This window comes from Aulonocara sp. 'chitande type north' Nkhata Bay, linkage group LG1 (assembly GCF_057382095.1).
Source record: "Aulonocara sp. 'chitande type north' Nkhata Bay isolate Kocher_YH1m ecotype deep benthic linkage group LG1, A_spYH_male_GT1.1, whole genome shotgun sequence".
NCBI lineage: Eukaryota > Metazoa > Chordata > Actinopteri > Cichliformes > Cichlidae > Aulonocara > Aulonocara sp. 'chitande type north' Nkhata Bay.
Window position 1 is genome coordinate 32,318,469 of NC_141344.1, and position 16,043 is coordinate 32,334,511.

At 39.7% G+C, this 16,043-nt stretch overlaps 1 protein-coding gene across 2 annotated transcripts in view; it reads left to right on the forward strand.

Moving 5' to 3' along the window:
- The window catches only part of ttc17 (tetratricopeptide repeat domain 17), a 28,958-nt gene extending 13,410 nt beyond the window's left edge, over window positions 1–15,548 (forward strand). For both annotated transcript variants that reach the window (XM_086294132.1, XM_086294136.1), the window contains 21 exons: window positions 762–893; window positions 1,289–1,398; window positions 1,494–1,641; window positions 2,035–2,174; window positions 2,468–2,628; window positions 5,064–5,176; window positions 6,093–6,245; window positions 6,605–6,720; window positions 6,888–7,044; window positions 7,185–7,256; window positions 7,553–7,777; window positions 9,177–9,393; window positions 11,288–11,416; window positions 11,765–12,060; window positions 12,173–12,326; window positions 12,430–12,550; window positions 12,750–12,909; window positions 13,312–13,395; window positions 13,877–13,996; window positions 14,115–14,258; window positions 14,375–15,548. In XM_086294132.1, the coding sequence (XP_086150258.1) occupies window positions 762–893; window positions 1,289–1,398; window positions 1,494–1,641; window positions 2,035–2,174; window positions 2,468–2,628; window positions 5,064–5,176; window positions 6,093–6,245; window positions 6,605–6,720; window positions 6,888–7,044; window positions 7,185–7,256; window positions 7,553–7,777; window positions 9,177–9,393; window positions 11,288–11,416; window positions 11,765–12,060; window positions 12,173–12,326; window positions 12,430–12,550; window positions 12,750–12,909; window positions 13,312–13,395; window positions 13,877–13,996; window positions 14,115–14,258; window positions 14,375–14,506 (3,084 nt within the window). In that variant the 3' untranslated portion in view covers window positions 14,507–15,548. The remainder of the gene's footprint in view (window positions 1–761; window positions 894–1,288; window positions 1,399–1,493; window positions 1,642–2,034; window positions 2,175–2,467; window positions 2,629–5,063; window positions 5,177–6,092; window positions 6,246–6,604; window positions 6,721–6,887; window positions 7,045–7,184; window positions 7,257–7,552; window positions 7,778–9,176; window positions 9,394–11,287; window positions 11,417–11,764; window positions 12,061–12,172; window positions 12,327–12,429; window positions 12,551–12,749; window positions 12,910–13,311; window positions 13,396–13,876; window positions 13,997–14,114; window positions 14,259–14,374) is intronic.
- Window positions 15,549–16,043: the final 495 nt, after the last annotated feature.

Sequence of the window (16,043 nt, forward strand, 5' to 3'; positions counted from 1 at the left end):
CGGAGCCTTATACCACGTGATACAGAAGCTGGCTGCTAAAATTGGCAGGGAAAAAACAACCGAGAGCACGTCAGGGATGAGGAGAAAGTGACAGGAGAAAATCCGTCCCGGTCAACCACCCAAACATCAATAACGGGAACCTTATACAGCGCTTCCCTATACACGTCGAACTCCCGCAGGCACAAAGAAATTACGGAGGCTATCACTTATCACCTGACCAAAGATATGGCTCCCATCAACACTGTGCAAAACGAGGGATTTAGGAAAATGATGAACACCCTAGACAAACGCTACACAGTGCCGTCCCGCAACTATTTTTCTATTGTTGCACTACCTGCTCTATACACGCAGCGTCGAGCAACGGTGGAGACGGAATTTCAAGCAGTACAACATTTTGCGGCAATGACAAAATGTAAGACATTTGTTGTTTTTATGTTTATTTATTGTTTTTATGTTCAGTCTCAACTGTTACGAAGTTGATGTGCAGCTAATAAGTGCAATAAATATTTATACTGGAAAAGAAAATCGTGAGAGAATCGTGATCTCAATTCTAAGCAAAAAAATCGTGATTCTCATTTTATGCAAAATCGTGCAGCCCTAGTCACATCTCATATCTCGTATAAAAATATATCAATATTTTAAAAAAAATCGATATATCGCCCAGTCCTAGGTGTACAGCACCAAGGAGACTTCAGCCTTTTTGCTTGTTTGATCACCTGCTAAAATATGATCTAATTGTCTTCCCCTTCTCTCTCCTCTAGGGTGTACAGGAGAGGGCAAACCTGACCTCCCCACTTCTTTCTAAGGAGGATCCTATTTTTAGTTCATTGTCTCCTAAGCTGGGTCGGAGTGCTGATGAGGTGGGTCATCGCATCCATGAAGGCTTACTGAGGGTAAGGGTCTCTGTGAAACATTTACTCAGTATACTTAAAAACAAAAAAAGTGACTGTTTTTGTTTTTTTCCTTTGGAGTTGGTGTAGGAGTATGATATAAGTACTGGCAAATGGTCCAAATATAATTTTTGCATGTCTGCTTATCTAAATTTGTTCTGTTCAGATGATTGGTTTATGACACCCAAATATTGAAGCAATAGTCATTCTGAGTGCAAGGTCAGACACGTTCTGAAGCACAGATTATCAGTGAGTCTTAAGGTTACTGAGCTCTACTGTCCAACGCAACAATATGAAGGAGGAGGAAAAGCTAAAATTCTGTAGAACCTTAAAAGTTGGCAGTTTGTGTATTTCATAAGGCATAAAAAGACACATAACTTTAGGATTGTGTGTTTCAGAATTCGTCGTCCTGGGTGCTGTACAACATGGCGTCATTTTATTGGCGTATGAAGAATGAGCCTCAGAAGGCCGTGGACTGTGTTGTGCGCGCTCTGCATTTCTCCCCAAGGTACTGTGAGGCTCGTCAGACGAGTTTTGCGGTAATATTTAGTTTATTGCGTGCGAGTGGTTACAGGTGTATCTGTGTGTTTGTTGTTCCTGTAGGCAGCACAAGGATATAGCCCTGGTTAACATGGCCAACATCCTACATCGTGCCCATTTTTCAGCAGATGCTGCTATCCTCGCCCACGCTGCCCTCGACCTTACCTCAGACCTCTTCACCAGTCACTACACTTTAGGCAACATTTATGCTGTAAGTTAAAGGGAAACCTTCAAGCCACAGTGAATGTTTTATCACAGCATTTCCTGAATTTCACTGTAGTTAGGTTTCAGAGAGAATCAAAATCCAGCTATCAAAATCCTGTTTTCTTACGGACTAGTATTTTAGAAAATTTCTGACTATCAGTGGATTTACAAGCAAGGCCTGTAAAACAGTTTTCATATTTACGGGGAGTACCAGTATTTTACAAAATGTATTTTTATATAACACTTCTCTTTGTGTCCACCAGGCTTTCTATCAGTGTACTAGTCTGTACATATTTTTAGTCTGTTTATCGTTCTGTTGTGCTCGCAAAGCGTCGCTACATGAAACAGGTAAGTCTGACCTCTGCTGTATCTGTCGTGCTTTATGTTGCTGTCTGACTAGATGCTTGGGGAATACAACCACTCGGTGCTGTGTTACGAGCAGGCACTGCAGGCCCAGCCAGGCTATGAACAGGCCCTAAGGAGGAAGCATGCTGTGTTGTGTCAGCAAAAACTGGAGCAACGCCTGGAAGCCCAGCACAGGTACACAAGCATTTTAACACACTCTCTAAGTGATTTTGGTTGTGTTTTTGTTTTTACTGTACATTTCTGTTACTGATAATGTCAAAGAAAAGCCTTGCAATGAAAATATATTGTCATTTGCTGTATGTCGAGGTTGTTCAGTGATTACAAGAAATACACATAGACGTACCTGTAGGGAAGTCAAAATATGTGATTAAAATAAGTGCAGAGCTGGCAGCCAATGGACTATTTTTACACTTATCCATGTCTACCAACTGTCCTGTTTTTCCCCTCTTTGTTTTCCATATTTGTAGGTCCCTACAGCGGACACTGAATGAGCTGAAGGAGTACCAAAAGCAGCATGATCACTACCTTCGCCAGCAGGAGGCGCTGGACAAACACAAGCTGCTGCAGGAAGAACAAATCCTGCGCAACATTATCCATGAAACCCAGATGGCCAAAGAAGCCCAACTTGGTGAGATGCCACATACAGGAATTAAACGAGAACAGAACAGGAAAGAGAACATTTAGGATAGTCATGAGATTATTGCAAAGTAGTGTAATCGCACAGTTCAGTTAATGAGTTTTGCAGCAAATTACGTTCTACTTTGGAGAAAGCTAATTGCTTTACCAGGTCAAAAGATAATATGAGGAGCCTGGGCTGGCTGTGGTTTAGCTTGTTACATACTAAATTAATGTGCATTTTTTATAATTGTGAAAAAGAAGCGACTTGTTCAGCCAGTTGTTTTACTGCAAACTGATGTGTATCAGTTCTGAGGAGGGCAAAGTTTATTACTTGGTTTCACATAGCAGAAGTGGTAAAGCTGTCAAGGTGCAGTAGAGATGATTGTAAAGTTGTGAAACTCATAAATGAACTCAAGCATGAATAAGCAAATTCACAATATGAGCAACTCAGCAAGATGTCAAGTCACATTAATCTAGGTTTACACATGGTCCCTTTAAAAAAACAAAAGTAGGGTTTAGTTGGGGTTAGGTGCAAAAACAGGTTTGGCTGTAACGTAGACTACGAGAAAACAAATTAAACAAAACTTTATCTCGATCACAATTTTGGCTCCACACAATCATTTGAATGCGATCGAACGATATTAAAAGTGTGTTCTCTGTCAGTACAACACCAAGAAAAAGTAAATTAAGCACTTGCTAAATTGTCTTGATGCATTCTCCATCATCCAGGTAAGTAAATCTCCAAAGGTTGATTCTGTTCATCTGGACGTAGCGTTTTCAGTGGGAGAAATGTTTCGTCACTCATCCAAGTGACTACTTCAGTCTCAGCTGCCTGCAGGTCAGCTGAGACTGGAGTCAAGGAGGCCATTTACGTGAAAAGGGAAAGACCATCTCTGAATCGAGGAGGGGGCCTAAGGGTACATCTTTCACCATCCTACAATGCTGTGATTGCAGCCATTCCCCAACTCTCTGTGAAGGGTACTCATGGCCATTGATCAGTGGTCTTTGATAAATGGTCATGAGAATTTGCATAATCATGATGAAGGAACTGACCTCCCAGCCCATTGTTCTTTCAGTGGGCTGGTTTCAGCTATTATTCAAAGGTACTGTTTATAAGATTGGGAAAACCTGCAGTCAGCTGAGACTGAAGAAGTCACTTGGATGAGTGACAAAATGTTTCTCCCACTGAAAACGCTACGTCCAGATGAACAGAATCAACCTTTGGACACTTGCTAAATCAGTGTCTTGCCATTTACCTGCATGTGCCACAGCTGTTTACTGCAGCTGACGGCTTGAAGTTTCCTGGATTATTCAGGAGAAGATTAAACAACATTAAAATATAGATTTAAAGCACCATGAAAATGTCTGACACTGCAGAAGCTGAAGAGCTTGTGCCTTAAAGCTGATCATCATCCCACTGCTCGGAAATACTTTGGAATTGGTGCCAGTCTGAACAAACGATTTGCCAAGAGAGCACTAGAGTTGTCTGTGAACCACAAAGCAACATAGTCATTTGCTGTATGTTGAGTTATCCGGCCACCTGCAGTATAATTAATGCATGTAGACCAAAAAAAATTGTGTAATTGTGAATCTTCCAAAATCAACTCCGATGTCAATAAAAGCGAGCCTTGCAGCGCATCAGCGTATCCAACCAGATCATAAAGACATTTGGTCAAAAAGTATATTTCCAATAAACACGGTGATTAATAAAGGCAGACAGTTGTCTTTCTACAGTGACAAAACCTGTGTTCTATGTAGAATGTCACAGAGGAATCTCACAGCTGTCGAGTATTTTACTCGAGTTTTACTAGAGTTATTTTACGTGTTATTCACACCCACCATGCAGGTACAATGAATGGAGTGAAAGATTTTGCTAGGTTAGGTGTTAGGTCAGGTGAATAAAAGCCAGATATTCTAATTAACAGGAATATAACGCAGTGTATAAAGTGAAAGCAGTGCCATGTTTGTTTAATTTTTATGTTTATTTTTCTTCAAAGAGATGCGCTTAATTCTGGCAAATTAGAAAGACCGGTTTTATTTTAGTCTGTACATTAGCAAGAGTGTCACACAATACGAATATGAAAATAGGATTTTGTTTACCTGACAGCAAAAAAGATTTCTGTCTCTAAAATCAATGAATAATCAAGACAAATAATTGTGATCTCAATTTTTAACAGCATTTTGGTCATAGTCATCCAGCCCTAAAACAGTCCTTAGGCTCCTCTGAACAGTGACTTCAAATAAATAGTTTTCTGATAAGTTCATTTTCTAAATTGCTAGTTACGAGTCAGTTATTGACATTGTTGGCTTCAACACACTAAAATGCTTAGCTTTAGGTTCTAAGATGGGACTACGCTAACTCACTTCCCAGTGGCTCAGTCCCTCTTTTATAGTCTCCGAGTGTTTAGAATAGCATCTGAGACTTTTCCATCATGTGTGTTTCAGGGAACCATCAGATGTGTCGGCTGGGTCAGCAGCAGCACAGCCTCTACTGCCCGTTTGACCTGCCTGTCCGCTACCACCGGGGTGATCTGTTTGAACATGTTCAGTATGTCCAAGTGAGTCTTTGGAAAAACTGTTTATAAGAAAATGTAGACATCAAAATGATAAACGCTGACCGCCTTCTTGGCAGATGCGCACACTATTGAAAGTATGTTTAACAAGTTCATCACGAGAGGTTATTCTAGTCTAAAAGCAATGGCATAATCTCTTCTTTTCTGAATGACTTTAGGGATATTGCTTTTTTGCTATGAAAAATCAGTTCTAGTGTACAAAAATTGTTCTATTCAGTTGTAGTTGGTGTCCTTGCCAAAGTGACTGTTAGATGTGACAAAGAGAGAAGATGGTCTGTTAATATGTTAAGAACTGGTGGATCAGTCAGTCTGCCTTTTTTTAAAGTTTTTCTTTTCTTTCAAGTTAAGGCACAAAAACCATCAAACAGTAATGAAACTGGCTCTCAGGTTCTCATTTCCCCTGAAAGGAAAGACTAAGAATTACCTCTGCTGTACAGGAGATGTTCTCAGTCTCAGAAATTAACGGCACACTGTAATAGCTGCACACGACTACATCCCCCGATGATAAATTTACTTCAGTCACTCTGTAGAGAGCTCTTGCGTACAGGTAGATGTGAACACTCTAACACTGGCAAATGCATGTAAAACTCAAAACATAATTTGCATTTAAAACATTTTTTCACTTACTACATAAAATATGTCACAGTTTGAATGTCATCAGTATTTTTCTACAGTGTAGAGCATATCAAAACCAATGAACAATCCACGAATGAGCATGTGTGTTCAAACAGAAGGACAGTGTTTCTTAGCCCAGGGTTTTTGTTTGTGTTTTTATAGACAAACAATTTAAATGCAACGACACTGCTGTGTTCTTTCTACAAGAATAAAACAAACATTTATTTATTGAGTCATTATTTATGAAGAACCTTGTTTTGCTTTGTGTTTCTGTCTTTGTTCGTAGTTTGGAGAAGAGGTGTCAGTGGCATCCAGTGTGGCACTTGTGTCAGAGCGCAACTCAAACCAGACGGAAGCCAGCCTCCAGCTCCACCCCACCGTGTCTGGGGGCCAGGATCCCGCTGCCGCCCTCTGGGGCAGCCATCAGGATTACACAAAGGCAGGCTAAACCAATTACATGTTTTTTGTTTTTGTTTTTTGTTTTCTTTTAATTTTCTTGTTTTTCACAGGTGAAATCTGTGACTGTAAATAAAAACAAAATAAATAAATAAAACTAAATAAAACTCTTGCAGTGCTTAAACAAACTTTAAACAAATTGCTCGAAATGAACTTAAACTCACCATAGTACTTACAGCACTGTGTGGGAACTGGTGGTTTACATTTGGCAGACAAATTTAAATACTGAAGAGAAAATGTTAGACTTGTAAAATAGTCACATATAGCCTGGATAAACTGGATAACTAGAGCGTGATCATGTTTTGAATAATTAGAGTTACAGGAAGTGTGTTTGTGATGTAGGACTTGCAGAGGATGTTGTGGCCTCAGAGGTCTGACTGTGCCCATGAGTATCCAAGTGTCCCCCCAGCTCACCTGCTGCCAACCTACTACCTTTCACCTGAATCACAGGGCATCAGGTCAGTACAGATTCCTGGATGGACACATTTCTAGTGGTAGCAGCATAGATGTATTAGTTTCACATTTCTCAGACGGATCTACAGGAATGCAAAAGAAACACATGTGTTCAAAGAGCTTTGCAAAAAAAAGAATAATGAGTGAAATATGTCTGCTTATGTTTATTCAGCCCAGTGGCAACTCTTCTTTATGGGACCAGCAGTCTTTCTGGGACAGTAGGTCTGCCAGACTGTGGTCCTGTCCCCCAACCATACCCAGCCCTTCTGCCTGCCTCACTAGAGTGGCCCCTGGAAGAAAAGGAGCTGCCAGATCCTTTTGCCTCTGAGGTATCTGTCTGTCTATTTGTACACGTGCGGGACATTTGCATATGAAAACAACCACTACAGTCCTCTTGTGGGTGTGTTTGTATTCTTTTTTTTTGTGGCAAAGACTATCCATATACACATATTTCTGTCTGTGTATATAGATACTGCAGTTACGTAGTGGAGGATTGATGCTGGACCAAATTGGCCATAGAATTGCTCAAGCCATGAAACAAGTAAGGGAGCTCCTCACACCCACACAGGTTCTGATCGTTGCTATGTATCTTACCATCTGGTGTATAAGCCTAAATCTGTATAGAGTGCTACAGAGTATGTTTATTTTTCTTTAAATATAGTTTAGATGAACCCTTTTCTGACTCAGTGTTCCTGCAGTCCAACTTAAGTTGAGTTCACAAGACGTTTCCATTATATCTGAAGTCTGATTATGAATAACTCTAGTCACTCCAAATAGCTCCCAGCTCAAATTGTTTGAGGCCACCTTAAGCTAACCTAAGTTGTTTTGTATGTATAGGCCACTATACCCCGCTGGCAGGTCCACAATGAGGCAGCTCTATTTTGGCGAGCCAAAGGCAATGGTAGCCGTGCCCTGCAGTGCCTGCGCCAAGCCTTGAGCTCAACTTCGCCTTCCCATCGCCACCTCCCTCTCGCCAATGCTGCAAACCTGCTGCTACACCACGGCCTAAGCACCCACGCACAAACACTGCTGGAGTATGCATTGGCACTTAATGCGTCAGAGGTAAATAACCTGCTGGGTTATGCTATTTCAGTATGCTGTACAAGTAGTTTGTTTAGGTGTGCTTTATATTTTGTTTCGTGTTGGAGAAACGTATTTGCTAACACAAACGGTATTCATCACATCGCCTTGCGTCAAAGGAAACAAAAACACGCCTGTTATCGTCTTTGCAGCACGCTGCGTTGTACTGGACTGAAAATCCCAAATCAGCAGTAGTGGTTTTTTTGTTTTTGTTTTTTTGTTTTTTATTGCCTGTGCTGAATGCGACTTAGCCAACAAACTTCTGATGAACTGCATTTTTGATGGCTTCACAGAGCACCACTTTTCAATTACTGGGATCAGTAGTGTCATTGTGCCATGTCTGAGCACTCATCAAGGTGGTTCCAGGAACAAATGTCCCAACCACTGGACAACACATTTCAACATGGCAGAGGAACCTAGGAAAATTTAAAACCTGAGTGTTTGCCTAAAAATGCGCAGCATCTAGATGTTAGACTCATTTTACATTCTGGGCCACATATAGCACGCTTTGATGTTAAGTGGGCCGGACCAGCAAAACTCTCCTTTCTGATAGTCTAAAGAAGTTTAATCACACATTTAATCCTTAAAATATTTTAATATATAAGAAGAAAATGCAGTTTCAAAAATATATCTCGAGTTTTATATATGATAAATAAATGCTGCTTTAAATTTCTTAAATTGCAAGAAATCAGTATGAAAAAACAGAAGAAGCTCAGTTAGGTCATTGCGCAGACTTATTTAATTAAAAACTGAAGTTTTTTGTTAATTGATGGGTTTTATAGTAAAGAATACAAAAATCTTGCATTTTTAGCACATGGTGAAAAAACAAATTTTGTGTAATTTAATGGTTTATCTATTAGTTGTTTTAGTGTAGTATGAATGGTTACAGTGGAGGTGTTTATTAGAAGGAAAAGCTGTAAAAATGTGAAAATACAGTTAAAAGTCAGATATTTTGTGCCCTTATTCGTATTTTCCAAAACTGCCAGTGGGCCAGAATGGAGTCTTTGTCTTTGGCAGAGCTGATTTTGGCCCTTGGGCGTTATGTTTTGACACACCCAATCAAGAAAATGCCATAGAGAAACCACAGACTAAATTTGATAGGGAAAATTTCCAATATCATTCTAAATCAAGCTTTGCGGGTAAAAGCTGGTTTATGCGTGTAGAGAATTCTCATGTTATAATAATTCAGGAACCGCAGGTCAATTGTGTTATATGTAAGCTGGAAACTGCAGAAGTGCTGTTTTACATGCATGATTTAAAAAATAAAAATAAGAAAAGCAGATCCTCCACAGATGACAGGAACAATGTTCATTATCATGCACATCATCCACCATCTAATTTCACCCGTCTTGTCTTGTTTTTGTTTTTTTTCCTCCCTCAGCCTCATACCCTGCTCAGCCTGGTGAGCGTACACTTGGCCCAGGGCAATGTGACAGGTGCCCTGGCCCTGTTCCGCCACATCCTGGTCACGGCCCTTTCCTCCTCTTCCTTCACGTCCTTTTCTGGCTGTGAGCAGTGCCGCAACAGTCTACCTCTGCTGCGTTGTCTTCAGTTCTACCCCTCCCTTTACAATCTATCAAACCGACAGTCCTGCTCAAGTGAGTAACTTGGGGGGTGGGGAAAAAATACCTAGTTTTGTTGTTTATTTGTGGGTCGTTTTTTTTTTGTTTTGTTTTTTAGTATAATTTTCTGTTTTGCTATTTAGTTACGGAGTGTGTCTAAAATGATGGATTACAGTACAGATTCAGATGATCAGCAGTGACCTAGTTGAAAGTTTTGCATGACAAAATTCAAGTGGGAGTATTTTAAAGAAATCTTTGCATACTAAAAACAAGATAAATATTTATTCGAAACTAATAGTTGCAAAATGATAATGTTCTTAAGTTGCTGAAACCCTGAAATATCTGAAGTTTTGTAAAATGAAGAACTGTTGGGTAATCTCTTTTAAAAGCAGAGCTTTATTGGGCGACCAGAGAAACTCATTCTCTGCCCACTGGCTGTGTTTTTGTTTTGTTTTTTTTGTTTTTTTCCTGTGTTGGTTCACAGCACGCTGAAATGCTGTAACAGCCACTTGAGCAGAATCTGTCACATCTAATTTAAGGGTTTTAGTTTTATTCGGTTGAATACACAATTAAACATTCCCAGTAATGTTTAATGCGGGAATGTTTGAATTAATCAGCAAATGTAATAGCATTTATTAAGAGTTGGTGAGTCTAAATGCATTTATTAGAGCTTTACAAATATTTATTTTTCTATCTCTATGAGCTGAAGTGAAATTTAGCCTCGGACTCATCTGCTTTGGGCCTTACACTCACAAACCACCTCGTGTTGCTCTGCCTGAAGCTGCAAGAGTTGCTGTGAAAAACTGCTTGTATGTTGGGTTTCTTTCCTGTATTCATATCAGTGGGAGTGGAGAGAACAGTGCTTTGAAGTGAAGAAATTTTTCCACTCAATAATTTAAGCTGCAGAAAATAGCTGATGCCAAATTTAGAAGGGACTATATTTTGCGCTCTAAAGTTGAAGGTTGCGTCCATAAAGCGCACACCAAATGTCTGAGGTTGCTTGAGCCCTTACAAAGCACATATCTACCATTTAGATTTTTCAATAAAAATCAAATGTACTAAAAAAAATAGACTTATAGTAAAAGTTTGGTGATGACTGCTGTCCTTGTGTTTTAGATCTTGTCAGGGGAAGAACTACAGTGAGCTAGAAAATAGTGGTGCAGAAACAGCTGAGGTCTCAAACTGGTGTCCCTGATAGATAAGATCCATCGGTTCTTCTGGCTCCCTGTTCTGGCTGTTGTCCATGCAAGGCCAGCACAATGTGTACATGTATGCACTTAAGCACCCAATGAAAAAATAACATTTGAATTATGTGAAAGATTTGAGGTAAAAGTCATAGCCAAACATTATATCAGTCAGTTTACAGTAGTTACCGAACGGCTGCCAAAGACCTACTAGTACAAGAAAGAGAACCATATAACGTGGGGGGAAACATGTAGGCTTCTTCAGGGGACAGTGAGACAGTAAATGGAGTCGATATGTAGATTTTGAACTGATTTTTTTTTTTTTTTTTTTTAAACCCAAAAACAAACACAGTAGCTGTGTTTTCACTGTTTGAAGTAAGTACAACAGGAAATTGTTTCCAGTGAGCTGCAGTGTAAAATCTGTAAGGCTGTGAGCTAAGGTTGAACAATTATCACATGATATTCTGGATAAATGTTAAAAGAATAGCAAAAAATAACCAAAATTATTTCATAGTTCTCCACCTAAGTGGGGGAAAATACTTTTTAAAAAGTTGTATTAGCTAAAATTACTAAAGTATAATGTCTAAATTGATAAAAAAAATAGTTGCAAATATGCAAAACCCTTACATAATAATCCATTCATCATTGATTAATTAGTCTTTTTTTGTTTTTGTGCATTTGTGTCCATTTTTGTCAAACATTTTGTAGTTTCATTTTAATTGCATGCTTTTTGTGGTAATTTATAGTTGATCCGGAGGGCACTGCCTGCATGGCTGAGGAGGACCTCGGCCTGCAACTGGAAGACTGGGAGGGCAGTGAAGAGAAGCAGGACGCACCGGCCATTTCAGCCATGGAAGACACTCTGCTCTTTGAGAGTAAGAATTTGATATGTGGCGTCTTCACTGGCACAATGAAGCAGTCAAGATATTATGTCTGTGGCACTTCAGCAAGGATGTATTTGGTCTAAATAATTCAGAACTTGAGATTCCGTCTTGTGCAGTTTGGCATGTGGCAAAAATGTGTAGTGTAAGTGTCACAGACAAGCGAGATTTAACAGCAGTGGAATACTTTACTACATTTTACTGGCTTTCAGGTTCCCATGGTCTACTTTGAGGTGTCCTATCGTTTTTTCTTGTTTGTTTGTTTTGGGGTTTACATGCTCTTTCTTTCCTGTTGAGCTAATGTTTCGTAATCCTATTCATTCCTTTCTCCGCACCATGCAGAGGTCATCGTGGACAGTAACGGCTCAGATGAGGCAGCCGGACAGCAGCAGGCTTCTCCTTCTGCATCGGCAGCGGCAAAAATGAGCGCTTCTTTTGGAGATGATGGAGAAAAGGAGGAGGAGGACTGGCAGCTGAAGGAGGATCTGATGGGAGCCTTTGAGGGTGCACTGGATGTCGGTGGGAAGCGAGGTGACCTGCGAGGTATCCGGGTGCTAAAGAACGACCGCGTCATGGGTGCTCGTCCTGGTAGTGGGCCCTGTTTTGGAAACTGTGAGGATGACGAGGGAGCAGAGTGGGTAAGTGTGGAAGTTCACTGGTTTTTAAATGGCAGAACTGAGTTTGAGTAATCCTTGCCAACATCTGTCAGATATTTGTGAGTACCTTAATTGAGTATTACTACTACTTCAGATCACTTTCCAAGTAAAGCGGGTCAGAAAGGCTAAAGTGGATGGGTCAGAAAGTGTTTCCACCTCTGATGACAGCCAGAATGGGGACTCACTGCCTGGGGGTCACTCTGTTTTGGAGATCAGCGGTCCAACTATCCCATCGCCCGGTCCTTCAGGTAACACATAAACCTTTAGTATTAACTGACAACATCACGCACAGAGAAAAAGCCTCTCAGAGAGGTGTCACTGTATTTTTCTTTTTCTTTATTCTTTGGACAGGCCGTTGGAGAGACTACACAAGTCTTGGCTGGCCAGGGCCAGAGGAGTGCCAGCGGATACGGAGGGTGGACCTCACCACTGTAGCTAGCACTTGGTTGGCTGTTTCTGCCAAGAACATTGAGTAAGGCTCTCACTGTCCTGAATACGTTTTTATCCTGTATTTATGAAGTTCTAAACAGATTCAAAGAGGATTTGTTTTATTACCATATCACTGTGAAAGCAGGTGGCAATTTCATTTTTAACAGGACTTAGAAATGTATTTATAAGAAATAGACAGCTGGATAATTTCTTTTTATTTTCTCTCCACTCCCTCCCATCAGCATCACAGAGCACATAGACTTTGCCACTCCACTCCAGGAGCCAGCTGTTGAACCTTTATGCAACGCCAACCTAGCTGCTAGTATGCACACCCTCGACCACCTGGCAGGGGTAGCCAATCGTGCCGCCATTCATTACACTGGGGAGAGCCAACTGCGTGAGGTATGCTGAGGCAGAAGCCGGAGATAACAAGAGGCAACATATAAAATAAATGCAAACAGCACAAGACTGGAAAAAAGTTCCATGTTAAGGTTTCCTTTACAGAAGGATTTTTCTAAGAGCAAATAAGATGAACTTAATCACATCAAAACTAATGTCACTACATTCTAGTCTTCTCATCCAAATTGTTGACAAGCTTGTATATCACTCTTTTTAAACTTAAAAGTTTCAAATTACCCTTAAGTGGGGGAAAACACACAACATTTAAAAACAATCTCAGAACCTTCTTAAGAAATAAAAACACAATTTTGTTGTGTTTAACTTGATTGACAGGATTTTTTTAAACCCATCTTTCTTACAGTAGCTCATAGTGTGATTTATGTCTCTTCTTTTCCAAACCCAAAGGTCCTGCAGAACCTTGGCAAAGATAAGTTTTCCCCACAGTCCTTTGAGCAGGTGGGCACCCGCATTGCTAAAGTCCTGGAGAAGGTAAGGGCTCTCTGATGCTCCAAGGCAATTTAAAAAGAAGTTTTTGCTTTAGAATAATAGATTTTTCCACCTGTTATGACTTGAATGTACAGCAAGTCATGTTCATATATCAGGAGAATACTGTTTTACTGTGATTACCATTAGACTAGTATTTTAATAAAGGAAAGATGTCTAAAAATATATTCAGCTGTATAAACATCTGATCACTGGTCGTCTCCTTGGCGCTACAGCATGTTATTCAGAATATCCTTCGCTTTAAGTCAAAACTGAATCTAGCAAATATAAACACCCCACTGTGAAAGTCGGTACTGTGGTTTATTCACTTCTGGTGGTTTGTTTGTCCAGTCGGGCTTTATGATTAAACTCTCCAAAGTTTTTCTCTGAATATTATTGTACTTCTTTTGATAGCTGTACCATGCAACTCCAGTGCGACTAACACGGTTCATTGAGTTTTTCTCTTCTCTAATCCCTAAAACGGCAGAATCAGACTTCCTGGGTTTTATCCAGCATGGCTGCACTATACTGGAGAGTGAAAGGTCAAGGCAAGAGAGCCATCGACTGTCTACGACAAGCACTCAACTACGCTCCCCATCATATGAAGGCAAGTTAGGCAAAAGTTGTTCCCAACAGTGGTTTTCTTGTGAAAATGAAAAATAAATCTCTTTATATGTTGTTTTGTTTTTTTTGTTTTTTTCTCCCTCTCGTGACTTTTAAACCAGGATGTGCCACTTATCAGCCTGGCCAACATCTTCCAGAACGCCCGGCTATGGGAGGACGCGCTTACAGTGGCTCGCATGGCAGTAGAAATTGCTCCGCACTTCGTCGTGAACCACTTTACCCTTGCCAATGTCTATATAGCAATGGTAACAGCCACAGTCACACTTTTTTCTAATAATCCATCAATATTTACTGAGAGCTGCTCACCAGCATCATAGGTGCATCATACCACATCAAGTGTCTTTGTTTTCCTCGTCACCAGGAGGAGTTTGAGAAAGCCATGCGCTGGTACGAGTCTACTTTGAAGCTGCAGCCAGAGTTCGCTCCTGCCAAAGATCGACTGAGAACCATTCAGTGTTACCTGCTCACCAAGAGGGAACGTCGTCAGCCCTAAACCACTCAGCCAGTTTAATCCCAGTAGTACCCACTGGCCATGCACACATCAGATAAACACTCACACACATACATGCAGACAGAATACACATCAGAAGATTGCAACAAACTTGCACAAAGTAAAAGTGTAGGAAAAATGAACTAAGTCAAACATGAGGTGTCGAGCTTTATATTCGGCTGAATCTTGAGTCCTTGTTTGTTTTTGTTTTTTGGTTTGTTTGTTTTTTGTGGGGGTGGGGATTGTTTTTATTTAATTTTTTTTTTAAAAAAAGGTCTAACCAATACCAAGAATTAAGTTTGAACTGTCATACAGTAAAACTGTAGATAATCTTGGCCCACTACTTGCAGGATTTTTGTTATGTCTCAAAATCAAAAGGCTCAGACTCATTTTTGCAAATCAATTTTTGCATGATTTGCAATAAAAGTTGGACAAAACTAATGACCACAGAACCCACCTAATTCGCTTACATTATTTTATTTAAATTGAAGAAAAGCTTAAACTGTCTTTCTTGAAGACATTTTACTGCTGTTTAATATGAGGAAGTGGGATCTATAACAAAAACAAAAAAAAGTATATTGCTCTATTACGCTGAAGGATAATGAGATACTACCGCCTGAAAATGGTACATTTTAATCTAAAGTAATTGGGGATGATACAGTATTTGCTTTTGCTGACACGGTATGGAATGTGCTTTTCAACTCGAGTTTAAATGAGGTTGACTCGATTAATATATTCCCTCACTATTTCTGCTTCTTAAAATGGATGGGGACATTCAGTTCTTTTGCACTTTTTTTTTTTTTTTTTCTTAAAGCATTCCTATTTATATGGGACCTAAACGATTAGATTTTTGCGCCAAGCTACAAAAGACAGAAAATAAACTATGCTATTACATTTGCTTCTTAACTTATGGAAATCATCTGGCAGAAAAATGATATCTCATTGCCCATCTATAAAAAGAAAAAATAATGATAAAAAAAACTGGAATCTGTATTAAATGTACAGTATTAAAGGCAGTGTGTGGATTTCACTTTGTTTCTGTGTCATTTCTTTGTTTCACTGGAAAATAAAAGCATTGGGGAGATTTCACGATTGAAAACTATGATCATAAAGACAAGCTCAGCATTCTTTTTTTTTTTTTTTCCACTCATGTAATCTTAAAAAATTGCCAAGTGGTGGCGCTGTTTGAATTTTTTTTTTAACCAACTTTATTTCCCAACATTGTCCTAATGGGATTCGCAAAGAGAGAGACAAAGTTAAAAGTGTATTTTGCAGTCAAAAAGAAGTTGTATTAGCAGTCATTTATTCTATATTGCCAGATCTGCTACTCAAATACCCAAACCTGTTCCTTGGTTATCGTACCAAAACATGAAAATACATGAAAAATGATAAGTTAAAGTTAAATGCCTCTTGTATTCCAAAGGCTGTTATCAGCAGAGACTGACAAAGACTTCCCACCCACCCTCAGCTTGTTCAGATAATGTGGTTTTTATGCAGCATTCACCTGTTTTACTACTACTATGAAGAATGAACCTCTTTC